The sequence below is a fragment of the Macaca nemestrina genome, chromosome 18 (genome assembly GCF_043159975.1).
Source record: "Macaca nemestrina isolate mMacNem1 chromosome 18, mMacNem.hap1, whole genome shotgun sequence".
In the NCBI taxonomy this organism is placed as follows: Eukaryota; Metazoa; Chordata; class Mammalia; order Primates; family Cercopithecidae; genus Macaca; species Macaca nemestrina.
In genome coordinates this window covers 74,339,844-74,358,906 of record NC_092142.1, presented here as the reverse complement: position 1 = coordinate 74,358,906, position 19,063 = coordinate 74,339,844, and the positions used below count along the sequence as shown (strand labels likewise).

Genomic DNA, 19,063 nt, shown 5'->3' with positions numbered 1-19,063 from the left:
GGTCAGCGCCCCTCCCCCGAGGCGTGGCCCCTCGGTCGGGGAGGTGGGCCAACCGGCTCCTTCCTTCCCGTAGCTCGCTAGCTCCCGCCGGCCACCCCGGGACCGCAGCCACGTCTGAAAGCTTCTCATTGTGTGCGCTCGGGCGCGCTGCGCAGGGCGGCACCGAGGGTTGCTGGCCGGCGCGCGGGGAGTAGAGGGCGCGGGCCGCAGTGCCGGGCTGCGGAGGGAGCTCTGCGCCGCGTCCTTCCCTGTGGTAGCCCTACGGCACCCCCCATCCTTAACATCCCATTCTGGGACTCCTGCCCTGTTCCCAGATTGGCTCTGCCTCTAGTCTCCAGGAGCTTCCAGTGGATTGGTTCCCCCCCCCACAACTCTCGTCCATGCCTCTTAGAGCCCCTTTCCCGGCCTCACCGGGTGTCCGTTAATAGTCTTGGGACCTTAAGGAGCAAGTCAGCCCCTGCGGACTCTCCCAGTGAAGAGAAAAAGCTGGCTGTGCGGTGGAACTTGGAAGAGACGACTTCTGGGAGCCTTTGCTGAGCCCAGGGAGGGAGGCGTCCCCCACCGTGCCGCTCCTGCTCGGGCAGAGCCGCCAAGCTTTGAGGTGCGTTGGTTCTTCACTCTCTACGGGGGATGTCCCCACACTCAGGTCGGCTGGGGGGCGGGCTCCTCTGGCCTGCACCGGAGACCTGGGGTGAAGGGAAGAAGTAGGGGTGGCTTTTCCATCAGCAATGTGGAAAGGGCATCGCCACTGTTGGTGCCGGTTTGGAAGAGTCTTGCTGGGGCTTCGGCTACTCAGGGGGATCCTCACTGCGAGGGGAGAACCCCTTTTGTCTCGATACTTGAGTTTCAAAGGACATGACTTTCAAAAGCTTTCCAACGGCTTTTTCCATAGAATTACTTAGAAACAGTAGCTTGGTGGGTTGATTTGGAACCAGACCCAGGGGAGTTGGAGTCCTGCGTCACTGCTTCTGACGGCTTCATCCTGGGCTTCAGGACAGGCCCTCTGGGCCTCAGGACAGGTGCCTAGCAAATGTTGACTTTCCTTTCTCCTCCCTCTTTCACAGAGGCAAGGCAGTCAAGTTTCCCATTTCTGAGGGTAGGAAAACTGAGGCCTGAAGACCAGAAAGGACTCGACTGACTTAAACCCACAAGCGCGTGGGCCAAGTATGAGGGCCTCTGAGGGTGCTGTGTTGCTGGGGGAGCCGGGGCTGGGCTCCTCTCCAGACTGGGAGGCCGGGACTTTTCTGGCTTTGTCCTACAAACAGAGTCAACTGGAGCACGGAGAGCCAGAGGGTGACTTGCTCAAAGTCACACCCTTCATTGGTAGTAGAGACAGACTGAACCCAATCTGGCTTCAGAAACCAAGCTTCTAAAGCCAGGTGCAGTGGCTCACGCCTGTAATCCCAGCACTTTGGGAGACGGAGGCAGCTGGATCACCTGAGGTCAGGAGTTCAAAACCAGCCTGGCCAACATGGTGAACCCCCGTCTCTACTAAAACTACAAAAATTAGCTGGTCATGGTGGCAAGTGCCTGTAATCCCAGCTACTTGGGAGGCTGAGGCAGAAGAATCACTTGAACCCAGAAGGCGGAGGTTGCAGTGAGCCAAGATTGTGCCACTGCACTCCAGCCTGGGCAACAGAGTGAGACTCCATCTCAGAAAGAAAAGAAGCCAGGCCTCTAGCCATGACTGTCCAGCGTCTTCTGTTTTGTTTGTCCTTGTGGGGCCCCTGCCTGTGCCTGCCACATTCTGTTGCTGGGGCACTGGGGCACCTGAATCTGGTAGAGCCATTGTCCTTGGGTTTTCCTGGTTCAAAGACTTTCCCTTGGATTCACAGAATATAAGTGTGGCCCAGGAAGATTCCTAAGCAAATACTCATAAATGCACTGTGCGCCAGACATTGTTCTGCTTTACAAATATCCACTCACCCACTCTTTTAATCAAGCCCATGAGTTGAGTTATGTTGTTTCCCCCACTTCACAGATTTTTTTTTTTTTTTTGAGATGGAGTCTCGCTCTGTCACTGAGGCTGGAGTGCAGTGACATGATCTCGGCTCACTGCAACCTCTCCACCTCCCAGGTTCAAGAGATTCTCCTGCCTCAGCCTCCTGAGTAGCTGGGATTACAGGCATCCACCACCACGCCTGGCTAATTTTTGTATTTTTAGTAAAGACAGGGTTTCACCATGTTGGTCAGGCTGGTCTCGAACTCCTGACCTCGTAATCCGCCCTCCTCCGCCTTCCAAAGTGCTGGGATTACAGGTGTGAGCCACCGCACCCAGCCTTACAGATTTTTTTTAACCAAGCAGGCACAGAGAGAAGTAACTTGCACAAGATCACGCAGTAAATGGTCAAGTGGGATTCACACTCTTAACCTCAGTACTCTATAGCTACTGTCTTTAATGAGACAGAAACCATTCTGCTTCTAGTGTCTTAGGAGGGGAGATGGGTCCAGAAATACATGAACAAGATTGTCTTGCATAGTGATAATAGTATTAATAATAATTTCTCAATATCACCTATTAGTCAATATCGAAATATATCTGATTACCTCTAGGGTATCTCCTGGCAGATGTTTTTTTCAAATCAGAATCCAAACAAGGTCCACATGTTGCATTTTACTGTTTTTTTGTGTGTTTTTCTTTTTGAGAAGGAGTCTCGCTCTGTCACCCAGACTGAAGTGCAGTGGCGTGATCTCAGCTCACTGCAGCCTCGGACTCCCGGGCTCCAGTGATTCTCCTGCTTCAGCCTCCTGAGTAGCTGGGATTACAAGCACATGCCACTAGGCCCGGCTATTTTTTGTGTATTTAGTAAAGACGAGGTTTTCACTGTGTTTGGCCAGGCTGGTCTCCAACTCCTGACATCAGGTGATTTGTCCGTCTTGGCCTCCCAGAGTGCTGGGATTACAGGCACGAGCCACTGCCCTCAGCCTGTTATTTTCTTCTAAAATAGTCTTTTCCTTTTTCTTTCTGTTATTGATTTGAAAGAATGATTTTCTTTTTAAAAATAAGGTAATTAAAATAAATGGTTAATAAAGCAGAGAACATTCCAGATTATCCCTGTAATGAGAGGGCTCTGTCACTACTTAGGGAAACAGGCGAATGTGCTAAAAGTACAATCCCACTCCATACCCTGCGTGTGTTGCTGCAGAGAAGAAGTGGGGAGCCCTCAGACTTTATGGCCTCCAGCTGTAACGTACTACAATTTAGACCAAGTCAGGTGCTGTGTGAAGTGCAGTGTGAGAATCCCTAAAGCTCCCAGCCAGGGAAAAGGGTTCGTGTGTTGCTATCTGGTCATCTGCTCAGAAATGCCCCAGGGCAGTGGCTCTGAGCCAGGGAGGCTTGAGGCTCGCTTCCCAGGCTAATTAGAATTCATTTCCCAGTAGATTCTTGAAGGCAGATCTGTTTTCTCCATCAGCATCTGGGCCTTGCCGTCCCAGCCCCCTGCCTCTGGGGGATGCCATGCAGCCGCATCACCAGGACTGGCAGAGATGGCAGATGTGGCCAGGGCTTGGGGGCCAGGCACAGCTTCAGCCACAGCCTGGCCCAGCCCACAGTCCTGGGGTTAAAAGTGTGCTTGGGGGCTCTGACAACTTTTAGTGCAGAGTGGGTAATTCATGCCCCTGGCCTTCTCTGGCTAACTGGGTACTCAGGTCGGCTGGGAGATGGATTTGCAGGCACGTGTCTCTCTGCAGTGATAGCTGGAGAAAGACAAACTTCACCTAAGCCTCCTTTAACCAATTAGAAATTTCTAATTTTATCATTGTAATAATCTTTGTAATTGTATTTTATCATTGTAATAAAAATCTGACATAGACTATCTGGAAAATGCAGCAAAGCACTAATAAGAAGATAAATTACCTATAAACTGGCCATAGAAAAACACCAAACTTCAGTGTACATCTCCCATACTTCGTATTTTTTTTAAATAATAGCTTTATTGAGATAGAATTCATGTATGTTGAAGTTTATATATATAATATACATATAATATATAATAAATATATATTATATATATACATAATATATAAATATATTTTAAAATGTACATATATAATATATAAGTATTATATATGTATATATGTGTATATGTATAATATGTATGAGACATTAGGGATGGCTCTACTTTTTGGCTATTATGAATAATGCTGCTGTGAAAATTCATGAGCAGGTTTTCATGTGGGCTTATATGTTCAGTTCTCTAGGGTGTGTACCCAGGAGTGGATCTGCTGTATCATATGGTCACTCTGTTCAACCTTTTGAGAAAGCACCAAATTGTTTCTTCAGGAAATGCACCATTTGACATTCCCACTTTATGAGGATCCCCACCTCTCCATCATCTCACCAACACTTGTAATTTTTTATTATTTATTATAATTACCTTTTTAAAATTGCAACCTTCGCAGTGGGTGGAAAGTGACATGTCATTGTGGTTTAATTTGCATTTCCCCACTGCCTTAAAATGTTGAGCATCTTTCCTTTTTTTTTTTTTGAGTTGGAGTTTCACTCTTGTTGCCCAGGCTGGAGTGTAATGACACGATCTCAGCTCAACACAACCTCCACTTCCCGGGTTCAAGCGATTCTCCTGCCTCAGCACCCCAAGTAGCTGGGATTACAGGCGCCTGCCATCATGCCTGGCTAGCTTTTGGCATTTTTTGTAGAGACGGGGTTTCACCATGTTGGCCAGGCTGGTCTCGAACTCCTGACCTCAGGTGATCCACCTGCCTCAGCCTCCCAAAGTGCTGGGATTACAGGCATGAGCCACCGTGCCTGGCCGAGCATCTTTCCATTTATCTTCTTCAGAGAAATGTCTCTCAAATCCTTTACTCATTTTAATTTTTTTCTTTATTCATTCTTAAATTTACTTATTCTTCTATTTTTTAAATATGCTCATTCTTGGCCGGGCGCGGTGGCTCAAGCCTGTAATCCCAGCACTTTGGGAGGCCGAGACGGGCAGATCACGAGGTCAGGAGATCGAGACCATCCTGGCTAACACGGTGAAACCCCATCTCTACTAAAAATACAAGAAAATTAGCCGGGCGAGGTGGCGGGCGCCTGTAGTCCCAGCTACTCGGGAGGCTGAGGCAGGAGAATGGCGTGAACCCGGGGGGGCAGAGCTTGCAGTGAGCCGAGATCGCGCCACTGCACTCCAGCCTGGGGCACAGAGCAAGACTCCGTCCCCCCAAAAAAAAAAAAAAAATGCTCATTCTTAAAAAACTAAATAAGATATTTGCCCATTTCGTGTTGAGTTGTAAGAGCTCTTTTTATATTCTGGGTACAAGTCCCAATTTATAGACATGATTTGCAACTGTTTTCTCCCATCTGTGGGTGTTCTTTGATATTCGTGTATTTTTAACACCCAGCCAACTGTGTGAAAAATACACGCACATCTAAGAACATGCACAGATGGGAGAAAAGTATATATGTATGTCAGCTTTGTTACTTGTGTTTTTCACTTGACACTATGTATGGAAGAGCTCCAAGGTTACACTGCTAGGCTTCCAACTCTGACTCAACAGCCACTGTGTGAATTCTTCAGGCAAGTCCCTTTTCTTTTTTCCTTTTTTTTTTTTTTTTTTTTTTTTGAGACAGAGTCTTGCTTTGTTGCCCAGACTAGAGTGCAGTGGCACAATCTCGGCTCACTGCAACCTCCGTCTCCTAGGTTGAAGCGATTCTTCTGCCTCAGCTTCACAAGTAGCTGGGATTACAGGCGCGCGCCGCCATGCCCAGCTAATTTTTGTATTTTTAGTAGAGATGGGGTTTCGTCATGTTGACCAGGCTGGTCTCGAACTTCTGACCTTGGGTAATCCGCCCGCCTCGGCCTCCCAAAGTGCTGGGATTACAGGGTGAGTCACCATGCCCTGCCTCCCTTAATTTTTCTACACCTCACTTTCCTCATCTATAAAATAGGGATGATCATCAGGTCCATGTCATAGGGTTGCTGTGAGGATTAAATCAGAAAATGGATGGGAAAGACTGGGCATGTAGGAAACCCTCATAGATGGTGTTTGCAGGGGTTCCTTGTTTCTGCCCCCCGTGAACTCTCATCTTCCATCTTTATGTTTTATGTTTTGTTTTTGTTTTTCTTGGAGACAAAGTTTCGCTCTTGTTGCCCAGGCTAGAGTGCAGTGGCACGATCTAGGCTCACCGCAACCTCTGCCTCCTGGGTTCAAGTGATTCTCCTGCCTCAGCCTCCCAAGTAGCTGGGATTACAGGTGTGTGTCACCACACCCAGCTAATTTTGTATTTTTAATAGAGACGGGGTTTCACCATGTTGGCTAGGCTGGTCTCGAACTCCTGACCTCAGGTGATCCACCCACCTCAGCCTCCCAAAGTGCTGGGATTGCAGTCATGAGCCACCACGCCCGGCCTATGTTTTATGTTTTATGTTCCTTGCTTTATGTTTTGCCTCGTTTTCTGTTTTCTTTCTCTCTTCTTTCTTCCTCTTTCTTTCGCTCCTTGTTAGCCTTCCCCCTTCCAAATGCCTAGGGCTCCACTAGAGCAGTTTGGCCCTAGTGGTAGCTGTTGATGCCTCAAGGCCACTGAGATGCGGTTTTGCTCTTGTTGCCCAGGCTGGAGTGCAATGGCACATGATCTCTGCTCACTGCAACTTTCGCCTCCCGGATTCAAGCAGTTCTCCTGCCCCAGCCTCCGGAGTAGCTGGGGTTACAAATAGGCACCTGCCACCATGGCAGCTAATCTTTGTAGTTTTAGTAGAGATGGGGTTTCACCATGTTGGCCAGGCTGGTCTCGAACTCCTGACTTCACGTGATCCACCCACCTCGGCCTCCCAAAGTGCTGGGATTATAGACGTGAGCCACCGTGCCCAGGTGCCTTTGGGATTCTTGAACAGGGATGGCCTCCAGCCAACTCTAAACAGAGAAATCTAAACCTGGGATCTACACCTAGTGTTACATTTTTTTCCTTTAGATTCTATGAACAGGGCTGGGACAGGCTGGTAACAGGAAGAGGTGCTGTGTCTTGTTGTTGTGGTTGTTGTTTTGGTTTGGTTTTGGGTTTTTTATTGTTGTTGAAGTTGTTTTGTTTTTTTGAGACGGAGTGTTACACTGTTGCCAGGCTGGAGTGCAGTGGCATGATCTTGGCTCACTGCAAGCTCCACCTCCCAGGTTCACGCCATTCTCCCACCTCAGCCTCTGCCTCCTGGGTTCAAGTGATTCTCCTGCCTCTGCCTCCCGAGTAGCTGGGATTACAGGTGCCCACCACCATGCCTGGCTAATTTTTGTATTTTTTCTTTTTTTTTTTCTAATACAGAGACTCGCTCTGTTGCCCAGGCTGGAGTGCAGTGGCCGCAATCTTGGCTCACTGCAAGCTCCGCCTCCCAGGTTCATGCCATTCTCCTGCCTCAGCCTCCCGAGTAGCTGGGACTACAGGCATCCGCCACCTCGCCCAGCTAATTTTTTGTATTTTTAGTAGAGACGGGGTTTCACCGTGTTAGCCAAGATGGCCTTGATCTCCTGACCTCATGATCTGCCCTTCTCGGGCTCCCAAAGTGCTGGGATTACAGGCGTGAACCATCGCGCCTGGCCAAATTTTTGTATTTTTAGTAGAGGTGGGATTTCACCATGTTGGTCAGCCTGGTCCCAAACTCCTGACCTCAGGTGAGCCACCCGCCTTGGCCTCCCAAAGTGCTGGGATTACAGGTGTGAGCCACCACGCCCGGCCTGGAGCTGCTGTGTCAAGGGCAGGCAGAGCTTGGCTGGGAGTGAGTGCTGCCCAGAGAGCCAGGATTCCTGGGCTCCAGCTCGACCCTGCTGTGGACAACCATCCTTGGTCAGTGTCTTGCTTTTCCCATTTGCAAATCGGGGAGAACCATAGCTCCTTCCTAGGTCTCTCAGACCAAGAGATGGTAAGGGATGTTTAGAAGAAGATGACTTTAAGGTGCTCGGCAGAAAGCCATATGGGCTGTTGGGGAATTCCTCCCTCTGGATGTGGACCACAGGGTATCTGATTGCAATGGCAAGTATTTATTCACATCCTCTACTCATTCGGTGTTTGGGACGTTCCTTAACATGACTCTTACTATCTTCTTCAGTCAGGATTCTTTACTTTTTATTGAAGTATGCCATTCATCAGAGTATAGATAATGAAAGCACAGCTTGGTGAACTTTCACAAACTGAACACACCCATGTAATTAGCACTGTCCAAGAGAAACAAAGCAGGGCCAGCCCCCAGAATTTCCGCCCCTGCACCCTTCCCACCTCACCCCACCAAGGGTTTCACTATCACTATCTGATCACCACTCTTGGGTGTAAGTGACAGAAACTCATCTCCCAGGGACTTAAGCAGAAACCGAATGCATCCCTCAGCTGAGAGGTCCATGGGTGAACCTTACACAACCGGATCCAAATGCTTAGATGATGCTGTCGGCTTGCCTGTGAACTTTCTCTGCTGAGTTCTCTTCTGTGTTGACTTTTACACCCAGACAGTTTCCTCTTCCCTTGTGATCAGCAAAACTCCAGAATTGGAGTTGAGCAGATGTCCCATTCCTAGGCCAATAGTTCTGTGTGGGCTGGGGGGACAGGGTCAGTGTGTGGAATATAGACGTGAGCCTGCCTTGGGACACATGACCATTAGGAGCCGGGAGTGGTGGATCAACCCCATTTGAGCCACAGGTACTTTTGAGTGGGTGAGGGGGGTTCCCCAGGGAAAAGCCTAGCTACTGTTATGAGAAGGAAAAACAGGTACTGAATGGACAGAACCAAGCATGTCCAGTGTACCTGTGCAGTGCCGATCCTCACACTGGTCACCAGAGAACAGGTGTTCACTTGCAAAAAACCACAATCCAAAGTTCCAGGTTGCTCACAGTCTAGAAGAGAAAGCAAAGTACAATGCAGGGCAGAGTGGGGCATGCGTTGACAGCTGCAGAGGGGGCGGCTGCAGGCGAGGCTGAGATGCCTCCCAATGGGAGTCAGGGCTGGGCACTCGTAGCATGAGTTAGGGAGTTGGGAGAGATAGAGCTTGTTTGATGAACAGTGATGATTCCCGGTCGTCTGAAGCCTGGGATATGGGAGATACGGTTGGAAAGCTGAAGGTTACTGAGTAGGAGAATGGCAGGATCAGATGTGTGGTGTAGGCACCTCTGGGGGCAACTGTACAAGATGGACTGAAGGGAGACCAGGTGGGGACTTTGCTAGAATCCAGGAGAGAAGGATGCAGCCAGGACCAACGTGACCCTCCTGCAACTGAATGTCCAGGCCATCCACTGGGACACCATCAGGTCCCTTGACTGTCACATAGCCAGATGTGTCTTCAATGTCCCCAACTTGATTGTCAGCTCCACCGGGATCGGGATCCTGAGCACTGACTTTCCTGGATTGAATCTTTTGCTGATCTTATCTTTTCTCTATTTTGCAGCCTTTATCTGTCATTTATGTTTTTTGTTCTACTTTTCACATCTTTTAAATTTTTCTTTCAACCTTTCTAATATCTAATGCAATTAGCCCCAAGGAAAACTAAGAGAAACAAGAAAAAACAAGAAAGGAAATGTACTCTCAGTGCTTCAGCTGTGAGCTGGCGTGTTTTGCTGTGGCTTTAGGTTTTTGATTTTTTTTTTTTTTTTTTTTTTTTTTTTTGAGACGGAGTCTCGCTCTGTCGCCCAGGCTGGAGTGCAGTGGCCGGATCTCAGCTCACTGCAAGCTCCGCCTCCCGGGTTCACGCCATTCTCCTGCCTCAGCCTCCCGAGTAGCTGGGACTACAGGCGCTGCCACCACGCCCGGCTAGTTTTTTGTATTTTTAGTAGAGACGGGGTTTCACCGTGTTAGCCAGGATGGTCTCGATCTCCTGACCTCGTGATCCGCCCACCTCGGCCTCCCAAAGTGCTGGGATTACAGGCGTGAGCCACCGCGCCCGGCCAGTTTTTGATTTTTTTTTAAGAAAGAGGGTCACACTCTGTTGCTCACGCTGGTGAGCAGTAGAACGATCATAACTCACTTCCACCTTGAGCTCCTGGGCTCAAGAGATCCTCCCACCTCGGCCTCCCAAAGTGCTGGGATTACAGGCATGAGCCACTGTGCCTGGCCTCCAGGCATATTTTATGCTTTCTCAAGCTATGTGTAGTATTTTGACAAAAATAAATTTTAAAAAGAGTAAATGTCAAAAAAAGTTTCTGTGACTTAAGAAGGACCACTGCTTAGGGTGCTCCTGGGTACCAAAACAAGAAACAGAACTTTCTATTCCCTTTATGACCTCTTGTACTTTTTAGTTCCACCCTCCTCCTGAAAAACATATGATCATTTTCATCATCGTTATCATCACCATCATCACCACTAATTACTTGTTGGAAATTTAAAGCAGAATTGCCTCTGAGGTTGGAGGGCTGGAGAGGGCATGAGAGATAGGAAATGTCACTTCCTTCTGCCTGACTAGCTTTGTGCTCTGGTGTGGGGCTGTGTCTGCCCAGGGAGTGTGGCCTCTTTTCCTGTCTTCACACATGAAACATGAGCTGACAATGCCCGCATCTGTACCTTGAGAATTTTTTTTTTTGTTTTTCGAGATGGAGTCTCGCTCTGTCACCCAGGCTGGAGTACAGTGGTACAGTCTCAGCTCACTGCAACCTCCGTCTCCCAGGTTTAAATGATTCTCCTGCCTCAGCTTCCTGAGTAGCTGGGACTGCAGGCACCTGCCACCACACTCGGCTAATTTTTGTATTTTTAGTAAAGACGGGGTTTTGCCAAGTTGGCCGGGCTGGTCTCGATCTCCTGACCTCTAGTGATCTGCCCGCCTCAGCCTCCCAAAGGGCTGGGATTACAGGCAGGAGCCACCATGCCTGGCTTAGAATTTTATACAACATCTATGTGTTATCTTTTCCAAAAATTAAACTATAATAAATATGTGCCCCTCATCAAGGGAAGACTTTCAGTGGGGAGATAGGCCTTCCAGGATGGGAAATGGTACCGGACAAAGGCTCAGGACTGTGACACCCACTACAGAGCCCTGCAGTGAGAGTCTGGTTCTTGGATTTATTTTTGTTTGTTTGTTTGTTTGTTTACTTTTTGAGACGGAGTCTCACTCTGTCACCCAGGCTGGAGTGCAGTGGCGTGATCTCGGCTCACTGCAACCTCCACCTCCCGGGTTCAAGCAATTCTCCTGCCTCAGCCTCCCGAGTAGCTGGGACTACAGGCACCTGCCATCACGCCTGGCTAATTTTTGTATTTTTAGTAGAGACGGAGTTTCACCATTTGGTCAGGCTGGTCTCGAATTCCTGACCTTAGGTGATCTACCCACCTTAGCCTCCCAAAGTGCTGGGTTTACAGGTGTGAGCCACCGCGCACCCGGCCTGTTGATTTATTTATTATTTATTTATTTTTGAGACAATCTCTCTCCATTGCCCAGGCTGGAGTGCAGTCACACAATCTCAGCTCACTGCAACCTCTGCCTCCTAGGCTCAAGCAATCCTCCCACCTCAGCCTCCTGAGTAGCTGGGACTACAGGTCTGCACCACTGCACCAGGCTAATTTTTGTATTTTTAGTAGAGATGGGGTTTGGCCATGTTATCCAGGCTGGTCTTGAGCTTCTGGGCCCAAGCATTTCACCCACTTCAGCCTCCCAAAATGCCGTAATTACAGGCATGAAGTACCATACCCGGCTGGCTCTTGGATTTAAGCCCCTGCCCTTCCTCCTCACTGGGTATTCACATCTCTGAGCCCCACTGCTTCAGTTAAAACAGACAGGGATGGTCATTTCTGCCTCCTAGGGACTTGGGATGATAGCATTTAATCCTGAAGACAAAAGTACCTATCACAGGGCCTGCCTGACTTTTTCTTCCTCATGTCGAACCCTTGTCCCAAATGTCCACTGTGCTGAGTGCAAGGCTTCTACCAGAAAGCTCCCAGCTGGGAACTGGTCTTCTGGAGACTCTGTGGCATAGGATGATTCAAGCACCTTCCTAGTTCTTGAGTTTCAGTAATAGGATCTCATAGCAGTTCCTGTAGTGTGTGAGTCACTTAAAAAGACCTCTGGCTTTCCTGGAACACAGGTAACAAACACCTTGGCTTGGGATCAAGATCCTCCCTACCCAGGGAAGGGCTGGGCTGGCCAGGACAACTGTGTTTGGGCCAGAGCAGCAGGGTCCTGCACTCTGCAGGGAGCAATCACACGTGGGAGAGGCCCACAGCCTGGGATCAGAAGTGCCAGGAGCTTAGGAACAGGAGTCCTGGGGTCCCAGCTTTCCTGCTGTCTCTCCAAGCCTTGAGTCCTTCACCTGAAAAACTGACATCATCATGCCCCCCTCAGGGCCCGCTGAGTTAAGTCATCCTGTGGACTTGAAGCACCTAGCACTTGAAGTCAGAAAATGAGTTCCCTTCTCTTTCGGTGCCCCATTGGCAGGAAGCCAACCATCGTCAGCCCACTGGCACTGGAGGAGCGTTGATCATGTGCAAAGCAGATGAGTGTCTACTCTCCCCGTCTTCCAGGTTTTCCCAGAGAGGCTGTGCAGTCGGCTGCTGACAGAGCTGCTGGGCATCCTCCACCCACCCCTGTTGCCTCCTGATGAGGGGAAGGGGCAGAAATGGGATCTGCTCCCAAGTTAGACCGTGGCTTCTCTCAGTGGTGACCTGGACAGGGGAGTGGGGAAGGCAGGAGCAAAGGCTTCAGGAGCGAGGAGAAAACTTCCAGGCCCCTCCCTTCCAAAGTCACCCGGTCTTGAGATCATTGCAGAAGCAACAGGTGCAAAGAGAAGAACACTTTGGGACCTTGGAATGCGGGAGGCAGGCCCAGTGTTCCTTCTACCCTGCGAGACATGCGTGACATTCCTTTTTTTTTTCTTGAGACGGAGTTTCGCCCTTGTTGCCCAGGCTGGAATGCAATGGCATGATCTCAGCTCACCACAACCTCTGCCTCCCGGGTTCAAGTGATTTTCCTGCCTCAGCCTTCCGAGTAGCTGGGGTTACAGGCATGCGCCACCACGCCTGGCTAATTTTGTATTTTTAGTAGAGACGGGGTTTCTCCATGTTTGTCAAGCTGGTCTCAAATTCCCGACCTCAGGTGATCCGCCTGCCTCGCCTCTCAAAGTGCTGGGGTTACAGGTATGAGCCTCCATGCCCGACCTATGCGACATTCTTAAGGTCCACTAAAGGGCTGGTTGTTGGAGGCCAGAGGATGGCCTGTGAGATATTGGGATTGGAAGAGTAGGTGGCCTATGGGTGTCTCCTCTTGGGGGAGACTCCCCAGGTGGAGGGGGTTCCTCCTCTGCAAACAGTAGCTCAGCACAGGGACAGTAACAGTAATGGGGGCATGTGTGTAAGGAATGCTCTCCCAGGCCCCCTCTTCTTAGGTGTTTGCAGCAGCATCTCACAACAGCCCTAAGAGGTTAAATGTTGCAAATCCCACTCTACAGAAGTGGAAATCGAGCCTCAGAGAAGTTATGTCACTTTTGGGGCTATCTTTCCCTGTAGGGTGTGACTCCATTGCCCTCCTGCTTTACCAGGTACTGAGGAGCCTCTCATCATCTCCCATGGATTTGTGATCAGCGTTGCAGCTCTCCCAGCAGCCCTGGACAGTGGTGAGTCCCCTCAGTTGGCCAGAACAGTACTCTGCTCTCACCTCTCTGCTTCTCCGGCTCCATCCCAGCTCCGCCTCAACTGGTCTCCTTGCAAACCCACGGGGCTTCAGGACACGTTCCCTCTGGAGCCCATGCTGCCTTCAGCACTTCATCCCCCACCAGTGATGGCAACAGTTGGTGTTCTTTGTCCACTTTATTTATTGGCTCATGTTTTTGTTTTTGAGACAGAGTCTCACTCTTTTGCCCAGGCTGGAGTGTAGTGGCGCAATCTCAGCTCACCACAACCTCTGCCTCCCGGGTTCAAGCAATTCTCCCACCTTACCCTACCAAGTAGCTGAGACTACAGGCATGCGCCACCACGCCCAGCTAATTTTTGTATGTTTTTGGTAGAGATGGGGTTTCACCATGTTGGCCAGGTTGGTCTCGAACTCCTGACCTCAGGTGATCTGCCCACCTCAACCTCCCAAATTGCTAGGATTACAGGCATGAGCCACTGTGCCTGGCCTTATTTGCTCATTTTGATATTGTATTGTATTTTTTGAGTCAGAGTCTCACTCTGTCGCCCAAGCTGGAGTGCAGTGGCATGATCAAAGCTCACTGCAACCTCAAACTCCTGGGCTCAAGCAGTCCTCCCAGGTCAACCTTCCGAGTAGCAGGGACCACAGGCACACACCACCACACCTGGCTTTTCTTTTCTTTTCTTTCTTTCTTTCTTTTTTTTTTTTTTTTTTTTTTTAATGTTTTTGTAGAGACAGGAAGGCTATCCATATGTTGCCCAGGCTAGTCGCAAACTTTTAGCTTCAAGGTATCCTCCCACCTCAGCCTCTCAAAGTGCTGGGAGTACAGGCTTGAATCATCGCGTCCTGCCTGTTTGCTTATTTTCAATAAGAAAAGTTATTTTCCATAAGAAAAGTTATACCTGTCTTTTTAAACAAAAAAAATCATACAATGCAGAGCACACACTGTAGCAAGGGCACTCTTCAGTTAGGGACATTACTGCGTGTTCCTCCTGTCCATCCAGGATATTCAAACATTTTCCCGTTGCCTAATAATCCACCCAAATCCTGTGTTATGTGCTGCTATCATCCCGCTTTTACAGATGGGTAAACTGAGTCATGGAGCGATCCAGTATTTGGTTCAAGATCACAGGCTATGTATGTCAGTGTAGTGTGGAAAGTTAGAAGAAAGATCACAGACTACGGAGTGGAAGAGCCTCAGGGAGCCTGGCGGTGCTGTGACGTCCACCAGAGCGCCCATCAGTTCAACAACCTAAAAGAGTTTCCTCACAGGAATTCTTAAGCAAAAGACAGGAATTCCGTTTGAAATATATTTCCCTCTCCAAATAGACAATGGTAATGTGGGTAGGTAGCTAAGAAGGTAGGACTCACATACAGACAGATTTCTGACCGCATTCTGCATTTGTACTTTTGCTCTCAGCTAGACTGGATCCTGAGTTATATCTTAAGGCCACATTTCCGGGAGAGCGCCCCACTGAGACCATCATGTTCATGGGAGGCTCTGGTCTGGTGGTCGAATCTGCTCCCTGAAGGCACTGGGCAGTGGGGCACGGGATGGGCGTGCAGGCTGCAGCCCCTAACCGCTGCGCTCTCCTCCCTAAGGCCCCCAGCAGTCAGCATGTGGCTGCCGCGAGTCTCCAGCACAGCAGTGACCGCGCTCCTCCTGGCGCAGACCCTCCTCCTCCTCTTTCTGGTTTCCCGGCCAGGGCCCTCGTCCCCAGCAGGCGGCGAGGAGCGCGTGCATGTGCTGGTGCTGTCCTCGTGGCGCTCGGGCTCCTCCTTCGTGGGCCAACTCTTCAGCCAGCACCCCGATGTCTTCTATCTAATGGAGCCCGCGTGGCACGTGTGGACCACTCTGTCGCAGGGCAGCGCCGCAACGCTGCACATGGCTGTGCGTGACCTGGTGCGCTCCGTCTTCCTGTGCGACATGGACGTGTTTGATGCCTATCTGCCTTGGCGCCGCAACCTGTCCGACCTCTTCCAGTGGGCCGTGAGCCGTGCACTGTGCTCGCCACCCGCCTGCAGTGCCTTTGCCCGAGGCGCCATCAGCAGCGAGGCGGTGTGCAAGCCACTGTGCACGCGGCAGCCCTTCAGCCTGGCCCAGGAGGCCTGCCGCTCCTACAGCCACGTGGTGCTCAAGGAGGTGCGCTTCTTCAACCTGCAGGTGCTCTACCCGCTGCTCAGTGACCCCGCGCTCAACCTGCGCATCGTGCACCTGGTGCGTGACCCGCGGGCTGTTCTGCGCTCCCGGGAGCAGACAGCCAAGGCTCTGGCGCGTGACAACGGCATCGTGCTGGGCACCAATGGCACGTGGGTGGAGGCCGACCCCGGCCTGCGCGTGGTACGCGAGGTGTGCCGTAGCCACGTACGCATCGCCGAGGCCGCCACACTCAAGCCGCCACCCTTCCTGCGCGGCCGCTACCGCCTAGTGCGCTTCGAGGACCTGGCGCGGGAGCCGCTGGCAGAAATCCGTGCGCTCTACGCCTTCACCGGGCTGAGTCTCACACCACAGCTCGAGGCCTGGATCCATAACATCACCCACGGATCTGGACCTGGTGCACGCCGCGAAGCCTTCAAGACTTCGTCCAGGAATGCGCTCAACGTCTCCCAGGCCTGGCGCCACGCGCTGCCCTTTGCCAAGATCCGCCGCGTGCAGGAACTGTGCACTGGTGCCCTGCAGCTGCTGGGCTACCGGCCTGTATACTCTGAGGACGAGCAGCGCAACCTCGCCCTTGATCTGGTGCTGCCACGAGGCCTGAACGGCTTCATCTGGGCATCGTCCACCTCCTCGCACCCCCGGCATTAGTGGAGGCCACAGTTGTAGCGGGTGCCAGGTCCGGGAGGAGAGTGCATGGTGCAGAGGGAGCTGGGGCGCACGGAGAAGCAGGTCCCTATATTGACCAAGGAGTTCGTGGTACCCCCCTGAAGTAGGCAAGGACTGCACGTTTCTTTCTCTCCTGATTCTTGGTTTTCCTGAGTCCTCTGGAGCTGCCTTCTCATCAGGTTCACTCTTCATGGAAAGCAACTCTTGCCCCTACCTCCTCTGGGCACAGGGTGTGCGTTCAGATGACTTGGCTCCTACTCAAGGGCTTTCTTCCCCTTTTTTTTTTTTTTTTTTTTTTTTTTTTGAGACGGAGTCTCGCTCTGTCGCCCATGCTGGAGTGCAGTGGCGCAATCTCGGCTCACTGCAAGCTCCGCCTCCCGGGTTCACGCCATTCTCTGGCCTCAGCCTCCCGAGTAGCTGGGACTACAGGCGCCCGCCACTGCACCCGGCTAATTTTTTCTATTTTTAGTAGAGACGGGGTTTCACCATGGTCTCGATCTCCTGACCTTGTGATCCGCCCGCCTCAGCCTTCCAAAGTGCTGGGATTACAAGCGTGAGCCACCACGCCCGGCCCTTTCTTCCCCTTTAACTCTCTCCTTCTGGGGATACATCCTGCAGCAGCTGAGGGGGTGCCCTAGCACTGGCCGGGAGTGGAGAGGCACTGTGGTGATAAGACTCCAAAGGTCTGTACATCACATACACATGCACACGTGCACACATGGCAAAACTCAGAAGTGAAAAGACTTGTCCAAAATCATATGGTGAGAAGGAGGATGAAGGGAGGAGAGAGCTTTTGCTCTGGGGCTCCAGATGGGAGGAGAGGCCCTGCCTCCTGGGTGAGAAGGGTCAGATTTTCCCATTTTAATTGCTTTCGGGAAGAGCAAGCAGAGTCATGGCCAGGGACACAGCTGAGAGATTGTAGGGGCCAGCCCTACTGGGTCTGTGGGGTTTTCTCCCCATGTGCGGAGACGAGAGATGGTAGAAATAAAGGATACAAGACAGAGAGTTAAAAGACAGCTGGGCCTGGGGGACCACTACCACCAAAATGCAGAGACTGGAAGTGGCCCTGAATGCCTGGCTGCACTGTTATTTATTGGATACAAAGCTAAAGGGTAAAGAGTGTGAGTCATCTCCAATGATTGATGAGGTCAGGTGAGTCACGTGTCCACCGGACAGGGGGCCCTTCCCTGTTAGGTAGCGGAGGTGGAGAGAGGACAGCTTACATCATTATTTCTCCTATGCTCTTTTCAGAAAGATCAAAGACTTTAATACTTCCACTAGTTTTGCTACTGCTATCTAGAGGGCAGAGCCAGGTGTACATGAAAGTGAAACAGGAGCGTGACCGCTGAAGCACAGCATCACAGGGAGACGGTTAGGCCTCCCGATAACTGTGGGCGGGCCTGACTGATGTCTAGCTCTGACTACCACTAGACCATGGTCTGCTTGGTGACAGGTGTCTTCCCAGACGCTGGCATTACCGCTAGACCAAGGAGCCCTCTGGTGGCCCCCTCTGGGCATGACAGAGGCTCACACTCTTGTCTTCTGGTCCCTTCTCACCATGCCCCTTCAGCTCCTATCTCTGTATGGCCTGGATTTTCCTAGGTTATAATTGTAGAGCAAGGATTATTATAATATTGGAATAAAGAGTAATTGCTACAAACTCATGATGAATGATATTCGTATATAATCATATCTATGATCTCTATCTAGTAGAACTATTCTTATTTTATATATTTTATTATACTGGAACAGCTCGTGCCCTCGGTCTCTTGCCTTGGCACCTGGGTGGCTTGCCACCCACAACAGATAGAGGAGGCTTTGAATGCTGAGACCAGAGCTTATCATCCTGGACAGGCCTGGAGGGAGGCAGTAAGTGGGAAAGGTAGGGGGAGAGAAGGCTGGGGAGGGCTGGGCAGAGAGCCAGGCATAGTGAGTGGCAGAGCAAGACAGGGACAGCAGGATCAGTGCCTGGAAGGCAGGTGTGCCCGACAGGGGGGAGTGGAACTCATCAGGCTTGCCAAGAGGTTGGAAGGGAAATGGCTCTGGGTTGGATCTGTCTTCCCTTGGTCCTTCTGGGCCAGGCCTTGGAGGAGAGCAGAGGATGATCCCTGCCTGTGAGCCACACTTCCTAGCTCTGGGGGCAAAAGGGCTTAGTAAAGGAATGCTGGATGTGTAGAGGGTTTGGTCCCAAGCTCAGGAAATGAGAGTCAATAAGTATCCGGTACCTGTTTAAAAGAAAAGCTCACGGAACCTCTGGAAAGGACGGGGAGGCTGAGTTAGCCACATAAATGAACCCAAGTCACACTGGAACACAGAGCTGGTCTGGGAACTGGGTTGGATGCCACCAGAGCTTCTGACCCTGTTACCTGTGAAATGAGGCAGTTTCCCTCACGGTTGCCATCAGCTACCAGGAGGGATGCAGGTGGTCACCAGCTTCTGATCCTCATCCTGGCTGTGGCCACAGATGGGGGGAACCTGGATTGTGGAGCCACATCCTCTCTGCAAAGCAGGCAGGGCAAGGGAGATCTGACATTTTCTGCTTTACGTGGAGGGAGCAGAGGCACATTAGCCTTGAAGTTGAAGCTCATTTTAGGTTCCTTCCAGCTTTAGAAGCTTCAACCAAATGAAACCTGAATCTATCTCTCGTGACAATAATAGGAGGAAGGTATTTAAAACCCCAGATTTATGAATGGTTACTACGTGGCTT

At 50.8% G+C, this 19,063-nt stretch overlaps 1 protein-coding gene across 4 annotated transcripts; it reads left to right on the top strand.

Annotated features, from left to right (window-relative positions):
- Positions 1 to 86: 86 nt before the first annotated feature.
- LOC105491266 (carbohydrate sulfotransferase 6) lies at positions 87 to 18,016 on the top strand. 4 transcript variants are annotated; one of them, XM_071084975.1, is made up of 4 exons: positions 87 to 601; positions 4,193 to 4,348; positions 13,441 to 13,515; positions 15,135 to 18,016. In XM_071084975.1, the coding sequence occupies exon 4, from the start codon at positions 15,151 to 15,153 to the stop codon at positions 16,336 to 16,338; it is 1,188 nt and encodes a 395-aa protein (XP_070941076.1). In that variant the 5' UTR covers positions 87 to 601; positions 4,193 to 4,348; positions 13,441 to 13,515; positions 15,135 to 15,150; the 3' UTR covers positions 16,339 to 18,016. The 4 variants fall into 4 exon arrangements, with proteins under 4 accessions (XP_070941076.1, XP_011755793.1, XP_070941077.1 ...); XM_011757491.3 differs by lacking the exon at positions 4,193 to 4,348; XM_071084976.1 differs by lacking the exon at positions 4,193 to 4,348 and having other exon boundaries at positions 13,409 to 13,515.
- The last annotated feature ends 1,047 nt before the right edge of the window (positions 18,017 to 19,063 follow it).

Bases quoted from the DNA above. Each gene is read 5' to 3' on its own strand.
- LOC105491266 (XM_011757491.3), top strand. From the start codon at position 15,151: ATGTGGCTGCCGCGAGTCTCCAGCACAGCAGTGACCGCGCTCCTCCTG.